At 43.7% G+C, this 15,450-nt stretch overlaps 1 protein-coding gene across 1 annotated transcript in view; it reads right to left on the bottom strand.

Annotated features, from left to right (window-relative positions):
- The window catches only part of PPFIBP2 (PPFIA binding protein 2), a 310,354-nt gene continuing 294,904 nt past the window's right edge, over positions 1-15,450 (bottom strand). The window contains 5 exon segments of the mRNA XM_030200947.1: positions 1-446; positions 3,501-3,566; positions 7,683-7,853; positions 9,742-9,930; positions 14,999-15,124. Of these exon segments, the coding sequence (XP_030056807.1) occupies positions 375-446; positions 3,501-3,566; positions 7,683-7,853; positions 9,742-9,930; positions 14,999-15,124 (624 nt within the window). The 3' untranslated portion in view covers positions 1-374.

Genomic DNA, 15,450 nt, shown 5'->3' with positions numbered 1-15,450 from the left:
ATTTTATTTTGAAAACAATTAATAGAAACCAAACAAATTCTGAAGGCTTGAGTGTGTGATTATACTCAAGAGCAATTAAATTTGGTAACTTAGGAACAGGTTTGTATCCTTCCCCCCTCCACCCAGATTTCACCAGCCTAAGTGGAAAACAGGTGCCCTCTGCTGTCCATCCAGTGGGCTTTCCTTGGCAAAATAACACGTGAAGCTCTTGAAGGTCCAGTAACATTTTACGGAAGGTAGTTCTGCAAGTAAAAAAAGATTCCTCCATAATGAAATAGTCACTGTGTGCAAAAATATATACTCAGTGCTTTCCTCTGGATAGTTTAAAACTCTTCTGTATTACTGTACCAGTCTTGCTCCAGAGTCATGTTAGGTTATCTCCAGTCTTCATAAGGAGGTGGTAAAAACATACAATTATTCAGGATCTCATCTTCACTAAGCATATTCTGAAAGTATAAACATAGCACTCAATTTGTAAGAGAGAATTTAGCTGTTTTGGCCTGTCAACGAAAAAGGAGTCAAACTACAATTAACCCAAGACAAATATTTTCAACATATATTTTTATGCATTTTATATTTTCTATAGCTATAGAATGGGACAAAGCCTACAAAAAATAGGATCCTTGGAGTATGATGAAAATATTTCCCTAGTAGGGATTCAGCCACTGTAGACTTGGCAGCAGCGTACAATTGGGCTATCCAGCCTCAGTAATCAGCTTTTTTTTTTAATACATCAGCTGCCATAGATATGAAAAAAGAACCCTATTGGGACAGCACATACACCCTCTAGTTTTGGTAGCTATTTAGATTATTACAAAGTTTGGTGAGAACACATGAGGAAGACATGGATTAAGTTCAGGAACTTGTACGCTCATCTACCCTGACATGTGGAGGATAGGCATTGGTTAAGTATAGGAACTTGTATACTCATCTACCCTGACATGTGGAGGCTAGGCAATGGATTAAGTACGGGAACTTGTACTCTTACCTACCCTGACATGGGGAGGACAGGTAATGGATTAAGTACGGGAACTTGTACGCTCATCTACCCCGACATGTGGAGGATAGGCAGTGATTAAGTACAGGAACTTGTATGTTCATCTACCCCGACATGTGGAGGATAGGCAATTGATTACATACGGGAACTTGTACACTCATCTATTCTGACATTTGGAGGACAGGCAATAGATTAAGTACGGGAATTTGTACGCTCATCTACCCTGACTTGGAGGACAGGCAATGGATTAAGTCTGAAAGCAGTGGATTAATTACAGGAATTTGTATGCTCATCTGACAAGGATAGCACAAAATTAAGGAGGAAGACCACAAAAAGTGACTTGGGTAAGGTACGATAAGGCCCAATATCCTACAGGTACTCAAGTTTTTGTGGTTGTCCGTTCCACTATATCCTTATAAGGGTGGAAAGAACACCTGGGAAGACTGAATATGTCAATTCATCTTTCCCTGCTATCATCTATAGCTATCAAATGACAGAAGGAACTGGTTAATTTTGTCTGGTCATTTTTTAGCCAAACTTACTGGCTAGGTTTTTCTCTGAAACTTTTCTCTAAATACAGCTGACCAAACTTTGCCTGGCTAGATTTACGCTTGCCATTTGTGTGACTGGGGTGGCCTGACTGAACTTAGTGAAATGCTGAAAATCAGAAGCCCATAGAGCCACCACTTTATGGTACAGCTGAATTTTCCCACCTTCAGGGGGATGATCAGAAGCAAACGCCGGCGCTAGAGGCTGTTAGCACCATACTAGCGCCGGCGTTTGCTAACGCCCCATGATCAGAGCCCTTGAGCGCGTGAAACAACGTGCTCGAAGGCTCCGAACATAACTAGCAAGCAAATGCATGCTAAACAGGGCTAAACATATTCATCGCCAATGATCAGCGGCCAGCGTGGCAAATCCTACGCTAGCTCCGAGCTGGCGTTAGGGTTTGCAGATCATTGGCATTCGCATGCTGGCAGGCCCCCATTCCCCCCAACAGCAAATCTGCCAGCGACAGGGGGCTGGAGGTCCGGTGGACCTCCGGCCCCCCCCCCAGGTTCAGGGAGGGCTGGAGATCCGGTGGGTCTCCAGCCCCCCCCTAACGCCCCCAGCAAAGGGTCCCTGGTGGCCTAGTGGGCGACCAACCAACCCCCCCCCCCCAGCAACAGGGGGGCTGGAGGTCCGCTGGACCTCCAGTCCCCCTCAACGATCCCCCCCCCAGGTTCAGGGAGGGCTGGAGATCCGGTGGGAATCCAGCCCCCCCCAGTCCCCCAGCAAGGGGTCCCTGGTGATCCAGACCCTCCTACCTTGTGTGTTGGATGAGGGAGGGTAGCCTGCCTCTCTGCGACGCCGCAAAATGGCGGTGCACAGCCCTGCCCAGTGCATCCTGGAATGCGCTAGGCAGGGCTATACACCATATAAGGGAACCCAGGATACACTGGGCAGGGCTGGGCGCCGCAGGAAGAGGAGGGAGACAGGTTACCTTCCCTCCTCCAACATACAAGGTAGGGGGGTCTAGACCACCAGGGACCCCTTGTTGGGGGACTAGGAGGGATAGGAGACCCACCGGATCTCCAGCCCTCCCTGAACTTGAGGGAGGGATCATCGGGGGGACCGGAGGTCCGCCGGACCTCCAGCCCCCATTGCTCGGGGCAGGGGTAGTTGGGGCCTGGTGGTCCCATGGACCTCCAGCCCCTGTGTTTGACAGGTTTGGGCTTTTGACAGCCCAGACCTGTCAAACAAGTGCGGGAGGATTGTGCTGAGCGCATGCTCAGGCACAATTCTCCCGCACTTCTACCCATGATCAGAGATAATTGCTTGCTTAAATTTGCATACATTTATCTCTGATCATAGGTCTAATAATGCCCCGCGCTGTTCCAGCGCTATTTTTGGAGCGCTGTTTGGAACAGTGTGGGGTTTTGATCATCTGTCTGCTTGTGATTTTAGTGGTGTAAATTTAGCCAGCTGGAGGAGAGGAAAAGAGGAAGTTTTAAAGGCAAAGATTAAACTGGCTCAGTTTTGAAGTTGGGCCAATCTTTTGACACCTCTGTAAACTAAGAGGCCATTTTACTAAAGGGCATTAAGCCCTTAATACTAGTTATAATGTGAGAACAGGCTCACATTCTAACCAGTATTAAGAGGCTGGAAAATACTGCAGAACACATTAAAGTGTTTTGCAGTATTTTGCCTGTTTGCATGCACTAACCAGCGCAATATCCATTTAAAAAATATATATTTTTAGGAGGCGGTGTATCATAGGCGGGAGTGGACATTCCTGTGTTATCCAGCTACTTAGGAGGTGATAGCTGCTCCCATGTTAACTCCACGCAGGTACTGTGTACTAATGATAGCATTAGCTCATGACCTGCAATAAAATATTTTAAAAACACCCTCCATAAGAGCTGTGATAAATCCGCATTTTAGTAAAAGGGCCCCTAAGTTAGTAATGCATTCATTCCCAATAAGGTTGAAGGGTATACAAATACTGTACAATGATACATACCGTAAGATTGTTAATATCTTGAGAAAATGCCCCTATCTGTATGACTGTTCCTTCTGAGTGCTCCATCTGTAAAAGCATGCAGTAGCCAAAACAAATAGTACATACGTTCATAAGTGTTGCCACACAGGGACAGACCGAAGGTCCATCAAGCCTAGTATCCTGTTTCCAACAGTGGTCAATCCAGGGCACGTCACAACTACCTGGCAAGATCCCAGAACAGTGCAATACATTTAATGCTACTTGTCCTAGAAATAAGCAGTGGATTTTCCCAAGTCCATTTTAACAATGGCTTATGGCCTTTTCTTTTAGGAAGATAGCCAAACCTTTTTAAAATCCTGCTAAGCTAACTGCTTTTTTACCATATTCTCTGGCAACGAATTTCAGAGTTTAATTACACGTTGAGTGAAGAAATATTTTCTCCAATTCGTTTTAAATTTACTACTTTGTAGCTTCACTGCATGCCCCCTAATCTTAGTATTTTTGGAAACAGTAAACAAGCGATTCACGTCTACTCGTTCCACGTCACTCATTATTTCATATACCTCTATCATAGCTCCCCTCAGCTATCTTTGCTCCAAGCTGAAGAGCACTAGCCATTTCAGCATTTCCTCATAGGGAAGTCGTCCCATTCCCTTTATCATTTTCGTTGCCCTTCTCTGTACCTTTCCTAATTCTACTGTATCTTTTTTGAGATGCAGCGACCAGAACTGCACACAATATTCAAGGTGTGGTCGCACCATGGAGCGATGCAAAGGCATTATAACATCCTTGTTTTTATTTTCCATTCCTTTCCTAATAATACCTAACATTCTATTTGCTTTCTTTGCCACCCCAGCGCACTGAGCAGAGGGTTTCAAAGTATTGTCAACAACGGCATTCTGGATAACCTGTGTCCAGAGGCTTCAGCTGACCATGAGCAACAGTATCTCAAAGAACTCTCTCTTTTGTTACAGAAAATAAGGACATTATGACCAATCAACCTAGGATGTTATTAATGTGCATTCTTGGGACAGTCACACAGAAATTAACAGTTTTTCACATTTCTGAAACATGACAAAAAAGAGGTTCTGGGTGTTAGTTTTCTTGGTGGTAGACACCAGAAAGTGCATTCAGAATTACTCTTGTACATGCAAAGCTAAAATGTATGTTGCAACTCCAGGCAAATGCATCACGACTTGCAAGTGAGGTTTGTTAGTTGCAGCGAGTCATGAAAAATTAACTTTCCTATTGTAAGTGGTCATTACAGGTTTTAGAATACATTTAATACAATTATCTACTAACCCAAATTTAGGGTGTGCTATCACTTTAAAACAAGAGGGAAATAACAAGGACAATTCTTATCCATTTGAAAAGATATTTTAAAAACCTTTGAAAACATTTTCCTTGCATGCATGTTAAAGGGTTAAATGCTAAACTGTGTACTAGAACCATTTAACATATGCTAAAATGATTCAGTGTACAGTAGAAATCCAAAAATCCAGACGCCAGAAATCCGAATCCCTAAAAATAGCGATATTCGGACTGCCTGAGAATCCAGACTACAAGTCTCCCTCCTTGCTACCCCACCCCCCACATGGTCCAGCATCTCTCCCTCCACTCCCAGCCCTGCTCATGGCGCTCTCTCACTCCTCCGGACGTTGCATCAGAAGGGGCAGGACGGGTTAGAGGGAAAGGCCCGGTGCAGGCTGGAGGCAGCCTGTGAGTAAAGTTGCCCTTGGTGCTGCAGTACAGGAGCCTTCTGAAAAGGAGGAGTGAGAGACAGCAGTGGGCAGGGCTGGCAGGGAAAGGAGAGACGCCAGAACATGCGGGGAGGAGGGAGGGTAGGTGAGGCAGAAGTAGCCATGGGGGGAGGGAGGGTAGGTGAGGGAGATGTAGCCATGGGGGAAGGGGGGGGGGGCTTGATGAAGAGATACACTGGATGGGGAAAAGAGATGCTGGATTGAATTTTAAAAAGTACTGCCTCAGAAGCCAGAAAATCCAAAAATCCAGAGTGACCCAATCCCTGAGCAGTCCAGATTTTTAGACTTGTATTGTATGTAGAGCAACAGAAACAAAAAGAAATAAAGAAAACAACATATACCATGCAAATTTGTATGCACCAGTTATAGAACAAGGTCAGTTGAGTGTGTAACTTAAAATGATAATCAGCTGATAATTGTTTATACTTTATTAAATTTGATATACCACTTATTCACCAAAGTAATCGCAGCGGTTTACAATACTTCAAATACATAAAAAGAAAAGAACTCTATTTAAAAAATAGGACAGCACACACACACACACCAGACCAATCATTCCAGTCGTAAACAATAAAATACTAAAAAAAAAATAATAAAAGGATAAAAGAACAAATAGCCTAAGTTGACACCTCTAGGAGACTGCCTGAAAAGCTTGAGACCAAAAAAAAGCTTTAAGAAGACATTTAAAACAAGATAATGACACAATAGCTCAGACAGTTTGTGGAAGAGAATTCTACAATGTTAGAGTTAAATAAATTGGCCCCAATATTCAGACTGCGGGAGATAGCCAAGCTGTCTCCCGCGATCCGTACTGAACCCGGATATTCAATGCTAGGCTATTTCCAGTGACCGGCATTGAATATCTGGGTTTTTTCAAGTGCTTTAAAGATAACCGGCTATGTCAATATTCAGACATAGCATGCTATCTTTAAACCAGGTAAAGATATACCAGGGTTAGACATGGCCAATTATGACCACCAAACCCAGTTTAAAAATCTGTGGATAAATGGTTATATCATGTGATATAACCGGTTATCCGCCAGCCGCTCACTGTGGATATTCAGTGGAGGATAGCCGGTTATCCCCCGCTGAATATTGGCAGATAGCCAGTAAACCACTATTTAACTGGTTAGCATCTGTTCTGACCGGTTAAATAGCGTAAATATCAGGCAGATTGACACTAGTGTTAATTGGCACCAATTAGCACTTACACATGCAACTGACCTTGGTGTTCTATAAAATGTGTGCGCAAAATCCATAGCACACAACTGCAAGGGGGCATGGACTGGGGGAGGGGCTGGCGTAAGTGGTTAGGTGCGTAAATGCGGACTTATACTAGCATTCTGTAACGGCAATTCTGCATGGAACCTGCCATCATAGAATCGAAACTTAGGCACCGAACATTAGGCGCTATTTCCAAGGTGAATTTGGCATGAAAAAGCATTATAACAGATGTAAGGCACCTAAATAGGGAAAAATGGCTGATCCGCACCAAACACACTTACTCGCCCATTTATAGAATAGCGTGTAAATATTTTCACGCAGATCTGCAAAGGGGGTGTGGCTATTGGAGGGGATGGGTGGGCTAGGGTTGTTCCCTTAAAATGTGTGTGGTGTTATAGAATTCAGGGGATCTGCGCCCAACTTGCACGTCGGGATTTACACCTGGTTTCAGTCGGTGTAACTCCTCACTCCCAAAGTTGAGCGCAAATCCCGGTGCTAAGCAATATTCTATCAAGGGCACCGACCCTGGAATGCCATTTATAGAATACTGTTCAGCGCCAATTTTTGAGCGCCATTTATATCATTTTTCCCTTATCACCCAAATGTTTGGCACCTAATTTTAGGTGACCTTTCATGAATTTACCCTATGAGGCCCCCAGATATATTTTTTTTAAGGAGTTACATGCTTAGCACACTGCAAAATGTATAACTGCTGTTTGAATACCGATTTCATAAAATGCAGTTAAACTTTAATGAGAATAAAATACAGTTATACAGTTTCATATGTCTGTACAAATTAATCCAAACAATGTTTTATTCAGTTGTTTATAATGCTGGTATTTAAATACATGTGGCATAAATCATGAAAGAATCTTAAATCAGAGTAATCTCCGTGTTAGATAAAAATAAAGAGATTTGATATTCCCTACTTCTGAAGTTCGGAACAGTCAAAATCAGTTCAAACACTATGTAGGCTGCATGCTCCTCAAAGTGAGGCATAGGTTCAGCAACCTGACAATTAGAAACAGAATTCTCCATATATAAATATAAATACTCTCTGAAGCTCATGGTAAGTCCATGGTTGGGCATGCTCACCAAATTCATGCGCATACGGGCAGGCAGTTTGTGTTACATGGTATCACACTGTTACTGCTAAGCTTTGGTATGCATGGTGATGAAGATGAGGATTAGGATGCTAGATGAGATGCTTCTGTCCCACCTGCTCCAGTTCCCTGTTAGAAATGGGGCTCAGTCCTTTCATCCCTGCACAGCTCCTCTGGACGCCATTCGTGGTGTTCTGATTTGCATCCATGGGGCAAACGTAGTCTGTAGAATCGTCAAATTTCTTTTTCCTGAGGTGTCCGAAATGCGAGAATCCAAGTTTCTTTGGCTACAACAACATATAAAGAAGTTTAGCTGTTTTAGTCCCATCCAAGAAGGGTTAATGTGTGCCCCAAAACCTTGAATGAGGAAGACTACTGAGCTTACCAGTAAGATCATAAAAGAAATGAGGGGGGGGGGGGGGGGGGGGGGGGAAACAGCCGTCAACCTGCACAATTCACACAGAATTACTGAGGCAACTTTAGCAATTAGAGCAGGGCTGGGGTCAACCACGGTTCTTGAGGGCTGCAACCCAGTCAGATTTTCAAGATTTTTATAACGAATATGCATGAGATTGGTTTGCAAATAGATATCATGCATATTCATTATGGAAATTCTGAAAACCTGACTGGATTGTGGCCCTTGAGGACCATGGCTGCCCACCCCTGAACTAGAGTGTATAGAACAGTTTTGTTCTGTTTCTTTTTAGTGCTCAACTTTATTGACATTTTAAGCAGTTACAACCCAAAGAAAAGGAAGGAACAAAACACTTGTGGTGAAAACGCGCAGATATAAAACTCCATAAACCCACCCATCATTCTTTCCCCCCTCACTCTACAGTTATATAACTACAGAACAGTTTTGAAACTCAGATAGATGTTTATAAATGTGCCCAGGATATGCATGCAAGAAAGTAGGCTATCAGAAATTAGAGAGCAATTTTATAACACGACCCTTGTCTGAGAAGTCAAAAAGGCACCAATTTTATGCCCAGGTTATAAAAACAACCTAGGTGCCTTTACAAAGAAGGCTATCAGAACCATCTCCAACAGTCCACAAATGCCCATGCACAGTGTTAAACTTTCTCCAAATTTGTGTATGCACTCAATCCGTATGCATGTGTATTTTATAAAAGTCCATGTGGACATCACAATTCCGCCTCCGTTCCACTCAACTATGTCCCTGGGAACACCTCCTGTAGGCATAAGCTTTCTAAACGTGTTCTTTTATATCCATATATGGTTATGACAGTGGTGCAGCATTGGGGATCCTAGCCCCCACCCCACCACCATTTTGGGCTCAGGCCCTCTCCAGAACTGCAGCATCCCTTTACCTTTGCTGGCAGGATGCTGAAGCTCTGCCAGCCAAATAAATACAGTGCCAACGCTCCCCCTCCTCCTTGTGCTGCTTCCTTAAGGCAGAAGTTGGCAACATGCATGAAAAGACCTGGCATCGGGGGCTGAAGGCATTTCGCCGACTTCTGCCTTAAGGAATCAGTGCAAGGAGGAGGGGAATGGCGGCACTGTATATATTTTGCTGGTGGGGCTTTGGCATCCCCCTCCAGCAAAGGTATATTTAGCGTGCAGGGAGAGGAGGAGGGAGCAATGCATTGCCCCCCTCAGACCACCCCTGGGTGTACCCCAAAATTGGAAGGCTGGCTACATCCATGGGTTGTGCAGTTTTGTAAAAGCCCTTTTGCATATGTAAACAGGCTGTCCATGTGCAAAAAGCTTTTTAACATTACCCCCAAGGAGGAAAATTCTATAAAGGGGGGGGGGGGGGGTCTAATTTTAGGTGCCAAGAAGGCACCTATTTTGCATCTGTTCTATAAAGGGCCTAACTTCTGTTAATCTCTGTCACCATAATTCAGTGGTTTTTGAGAAATCTGGGGTCACCCTTGATGACAGTTTCTTTAATTGGTTACCACATTAATAAGGGAGTCTATTGACAGTTTTCCCTTCACACAATATTATCATTTTATATGAAGAGGTTTACATGGGCAACTTGTGTTTTTCTTTTTCTTGTTGAAGTTTTGGGGTTTTTAAGTTTTTATAAAATAGGCACAACATGTGTTTCTATGTATCTTCCCTGCCTATCTTCTAAAAGTACAAAGCAGGACCCTAGAAGAGACCTGACATCTTTATAAAGTAAGTAATTCAGTTCCAATTATAGCTCACCCGGACTTTTGCAGTGGTGGTGAGGGGCGTGTAAGATGCAGAGTCCATGCTTTCTCTTTTTTCTCGTTGAAGTTCACGACCAATCAACATGATGAAGTTTGTTGATAGGTGGCGTCTCAGGAGAGTCTTTTGCGGTGGAATGTTAAGAAGCATAGCCAGCGTATCGGAATTGAAATGAGGTTCAAGAATCTGTTACAAAATATATGATCGGGACATATGAGATATTTCAAAAGATGACTAGCAGTCTTTTGAATAAGCTGCAATCATCTAAGAAGAGAGACTGTCAAATACAATTATAAAGAATGTTACAGTAATCCAGCTGATTTATTATCAGAGCATGTAATAAGGTGAGCAAAGCATCCCGGTCAAAGAAAAATCTATGAGACCTGATCTGGCACAAGGCATAAAAACTGGATTTGACCCTAGCAGCCACTTGCAAATCAAAGGAGGCTGCAGAGTCAAATACAGCTCCCATTATCTTCAACAAAGGCTTAAGCTGGATATTATGTAACCAAGCCTACATTCACTAAATTTAAGGTCATGCTTAAAACATATTGGTTTACACAAACTTTTCCTAAATAACGTATATCTGTTTCTGATCGGCCTGGGGCTCTACATGCAGTTAAAATAAATTATTTTTATTTAAAATGCTAAATCTGATTTTCTACCTTGCTTTTGGGGTCAGTCCTTTTCTTTCTATATATGCTGTTCCCTTCTGCCTTGACCCCCAAATTCTATATATGGCGCCTTAAGTTGTGCATGCTAATTTGGCTGTATGGCAAAACTGTGCACACAACTGAATTAACAAGCCTCATCAGACGAACTGTCAGAATGTTGAACTTCTAAAAATCAGGCTAGAATCTCAGCATCAAGAAACTCAGGCAAAACTAAACAAGAGAGAAGTCAATTTACAGATAAGGGAGAAAATGTGGTGTTTAGAAAGGTTTCTACAGATGTTATAGATTTAAAAAATAATCCTTTTTAGCCTTCCCGAGGGCAGTTGATTTTGCCTTTCTTTACAAATCTGTAAAGCAACTAAGGACTTTGACCTCCTCCAGTTCCTTTTAACTTTATGAACTAGTCTTAAGACCAGTGCTTTTTTTGTGCCGGTACGCAACGGTACGGCGTACCGGCACCTTTTTCTCCTCCTCCCCTCCCCTCCCATTATTTCCAGCGATTCTCCGCCTCTCTCCTGCCCTCCCATCGACGTGCAGTGATTTTTCCGTCCCTCCCCTGCCCTCACCTCTCCCATTTCCAGCGATTCTTCGTCCCCCAGCGTCCTCCTTTATTGCCTGCCAGCCAGCGTCGGACGCAGAAGCGAACGGTGCAGGCAGCGATTGGCTGGCAGCGTCGTAGCTTCCCTCTGCAAGTCCCGCCTACAACTTCCTGTTTACGCATAGGCGGGACTTGCAGAGGGAAGCTACGACGCTGCCAGCCAATCGCTGCCTGCACCGTTCGCTTCTGCGTCCGACGCTGGCTGGCAGGCAGTGAAGGAGGACGAAGAATTGCTGGATATGGGAGAGGTGAGGGCAGGGGAGGGACGGAAAAATCGCTGCACGTCGATGGGAGGGCAGGAGGGAGGCGGAGAATCGCTGGAAATAATGGGAGGGAAGGGCAGGGGAGAGAGAATTGCTGGACATGGGAGGGAAGGGCAAGGGAGAGAGAATTGCTGGACATGGGAGGGAAGGGCAGGGGAGAGAGAATTGCTGGACATGGGAGGGAAGGGCAAGGGAGAGAGAATTGCTGGACATGGGAAGGGCAGGGGAGAGAGAATTGCAGGACATGGGATGGGATGGGATGGAAGGGCAAGGGATAGAGAATTGCTGGACATGATATGGGAGGGAAGGGCAGGGGAGAGAGAATTGCTGGACATGGGATGGGAGGGAAGGGCAAGAGAGAGAGAGAATTGCTGGACATGGGATGGGAGGGAAGGGCAAGGGAGAGAGAATTGCTGGACATGGGAAGGGCAGGGGAGAGAGAATTGCAGGACATGGGATGGGAGAGAAGGGCAGGGGAGAGAGAATTGCTGGACATGGGATGGGAGGGAAGGGCAGGGGATAGAGAATTGCTGGACATGGGAAGGGCAGGGGAGAGAGAATTGCTGGACATGATATGGGAGGGAAGGGCAGGGGAGAGAATTGCTGGACATGGGATGGGAGGGAAGGGCAAGAGAGAGAGAATTGCTGGACATGGGATGGGAGGGAAGGGCAAGGGAGAGAGAATTGCTGGACATGGGAAGGGCAGGGGAGAGAGAATTGCTGGATATGGGATGGGAGGGAAGGGCAAGGGAGAGAGAATTGCTGGACATGGGATGGGAGGGAAGGGCAGGGGAGAGAGAATTGCTGGACATGGGATGGGAGGGAAGGGCAAGGGAGAGAGGATTGCTGGACATGGGATGGGAGGGAAGGGCAAGGGAGAGAGAATTGCTGGACATGGGATGGGCAGGGGAGAGAGAATTGCTGGACATGGGATGGGAGGGAAGGGCAGGGGAGAGAGAATTGCTGGACATGGGAAGGGCAGGGAAGAGAGAATTGCTGGACATGGAGGGGAGAGAGGTGAATCGCTGGATGGGGAGGGGAGGACAGGGAAGAGAGAATTGCTGGACATGGAGGGGAGAGAGGTGAATCGCTGGATGGGGAGGGGAGGACAGGGAAGAGAGAATTGCTGGACATGGAGGGGAGAGAGGAGAATCGCTGGACAGGGAGGGGAGGACAGGGAAGAGAGAATTGCTGGACATGGATGAGAGGGGAGAGAGGAGAAATGCTAGAAATGGATGGAGAGGAGAGCAGGAGATAGAGGAGAATTGCTGGACATGGATGGATGGAGGTGTTGGCTAGGAGAGAGGAGAAATGCTGACTTGGATGGAGGGGAGGAGAGAGGAGAAGTGCTGGACATGAATGGAGGGGAGGAAAGAAAAAAGAAGATGCACATGGATGGAGATGAGGGAAAGGGAAGAGGAGAAAAACTGCACATGGATGGAGAAAATAGGCAAAAGCTGGATTCATGTTATACCTCCTCCAGTCAATTCCATGGAGGAGGACCCAGCTTTTACTTATGGATGCAGGGCAACAAAAGAAGAAGAAAGGAAGAAAGTAAAGAAATAAATGGAAAGGAAGCCCTGGAAATGGAGTTAAGAGAACAGATAGCAGCAGAATCAGAGACTGGGACCAATATGGATAGAAAAACAAAGTCACCAGACAACAAAGGTAGAAAAAATCATTTTATTTTCATTTTAGTGTTTGGAATTTGTCTTATTTTGCACTGGGTATACTGGAGCTGTAACAGCTTACAGAAATTATTTATAATGAAAAAAAATCAAATTATTTTTTCTCCTATACTAGTATAATATTTTCAATGATGTCTGTTTATATGCGCCATGGCTGGTACAAGGGGTGTGACTAATGTGGGTGTGGCTATAATAGGGGCGGTGCCATGTGTGGTGACCCCGCCCACAATGAGTACCGGCACCTTTTTTTCTACAAAAAAAGCACTGCTTAAGACAAAGACCATAATGGAACCAAGGGTATAGATATTTTCAAGAATGAAGGTGAAGATCAAGAAAGACAGAATTTATGGAAACAGCATACCCTCGAGTACCAAAATCGGCAATCAGAGACCAGGCACATGAGGCATAAAGACAAGGTATATTTGACCTGCTTACTTTAGAGGACAAAGAGTAAGGAAATCATATTGGAAGGGGTGAGACAGAGAGTAACTCAGCACTAACCCATTAGTGCCCAATGTTCTCATAATAAGCCATATGGGAACAAATTGATTTGTTTCCATATAGGAACATTGGGCACTAATGGGTTAACACCAAAACACAGCACCCCCTATGCCCTCCCTAAACTGTGCCTATACCTAAAGATAAAGAAATTGTTCCTGGTTTATTAGGTACTTCCAGCTTCATTAAAAAGAACTTCCACATTATGAAATCCAGAAGGAAAGCACTAGCAGTGAATTTGAGCAACGGAGATCATGCCCAGTGTACCCTGGCTTATAAATGCCATTTACTACTATTAAGGTATGAGGTAAACTAACTTGTCTGGAGACACAGTAATCTCCTAAACCTCCTTTCCCTCTGGAAAGTACGATAACATTTAGAGATTTCCCGACACAGTTTGCTTTTCACAAGTATGGCTTCCAAGATTTTCAGAATGCAGCCACATGAATACTGATGGGAGCTCATCAGTCTGACCATGCAACTCCACGTTTACATGCTTTGCATTGGTTGCCAGTTGCCTGGCGCATCATATATAAGATTCTTACTTTAGCTCATAAGGCTCTTTGTAATGAAGCATCTGTTGCAATTGCTATATTATTGAGACTTTACTGTCCACCACTATCGTTGAGATCGGAGAATCAACGTTTATTAAATGTACCAATATATTGCCAGATTTGCTTGGCTGAGACTCATTCTTGCACTTTTTCGGTGACAGCCCAGTTCTGTGCAACATACTTCCTGACTCATATATCATATCATTTAAGAAGTCATAGTATTGTAATTACCTAATTTACAATATGATATTTTTATTGCTGTAAGTTGAGCTTTGTGCATTTAGGAGTAAATTCAAGAAAAGGCATCGAAATGTAGGCACCGGGATGATGCATGCTGAGCACAAATTCTATAACAGTAGTGCCACGTGGAATCGCTCTTATAGAATACTAGTGTAAGTCTGCATCTGGGTGCCTAATATTAGGTGTGAGCACTTACGCTAGCTCAAAGGCTGGTATAAGTGGTCGCACCTAACTGTAGGCAGTTATGCGCATACTCGATAGTGTTCTATAACCTATGTATCTGTCTGACACACCCCTGACCTGCCCATGCCCCCTCCCATGTCCAAACATACAATTGAAGTTGCACACTCTGGAATTTTAGCACAAAGCTTATAGATTATTGACTAAGGGTAGTTATGTGCATAACTGATAATTGGTGCCAATTAGCACTGATTAAGGACAATTATAGCCAACAGTTGACTGTTAATTGGAGTTAAGTTGCATAGACAACTGACCTTATTCTATCAACTGTGCAAGCATAAAGGTGCCCAAATTTATTAAATTAGGAGGTTAGTGTTTTTTAATATTTGATATTATTGATTGATATTATTTTATTTTTTTTAACTTTAATTTTTTTTTTTTTTTACACATTTGTGTATGTTAGTTGTTACCTACTTTAACTTTTAGAAATAGCAGGCTAAAAATCTTCAATAAATAAATAAATGCATAATGTGGGTTCCTTTAAAAAACTAGTCCTCACAATAAGACCACCGTGAACACCACTGCCTCGGAGATTAGGTGCATACTCCGCCAAGTCTACTGATCTCAGCCACTCCATCACTCTGTGGTTGGACCACTGGACGATTTCAGAAGGTGAAATATTATTCTGGTAAAAAAGACAGAATAATCACAGTGTCAGCATTTCATTCTCAGTCACAAATAGAGCAAAGAAGAAAAGCATTAGCAATTTAGTCAAAGAAGTATTAGTATTTCTCAATACACATATACCAGCGACACTAATAACCTTTATGGCTCAAAGTCAGTTCTAATTAACTTGCTCTTCTCACCAATTTCTTATCTACAGTAAAAAAGAGCATGACTATGAACAATTACAACATTTTTATTTTATTTCTTATTTATTTGCAAATTTGTTATATTGCCTTTCAAATGAATATCAAAGTGGTAATTAATACATTAATACATACATACTTA

This window comes from Microcaecilia unicolor, chromosome 4 (genome assembly GCF_901765095.1).
Source record: "Microcaecilia unicolor chromosome 4, aMicUni1.1, whole genome shotgun sequence".
Classification (NCBI taxonomy): domain Eukaryota; kingdom Metazoa; phylum Chordata; class Amphibia; order Gymnophiona; family Siphonopidae; genus Microcaecilia; species Microcaecilia unicolor.
Note: the sequence above shows the minus strand (reverse complement) of the source record. Positions and strands in the feature narration are given on the sequence as shown.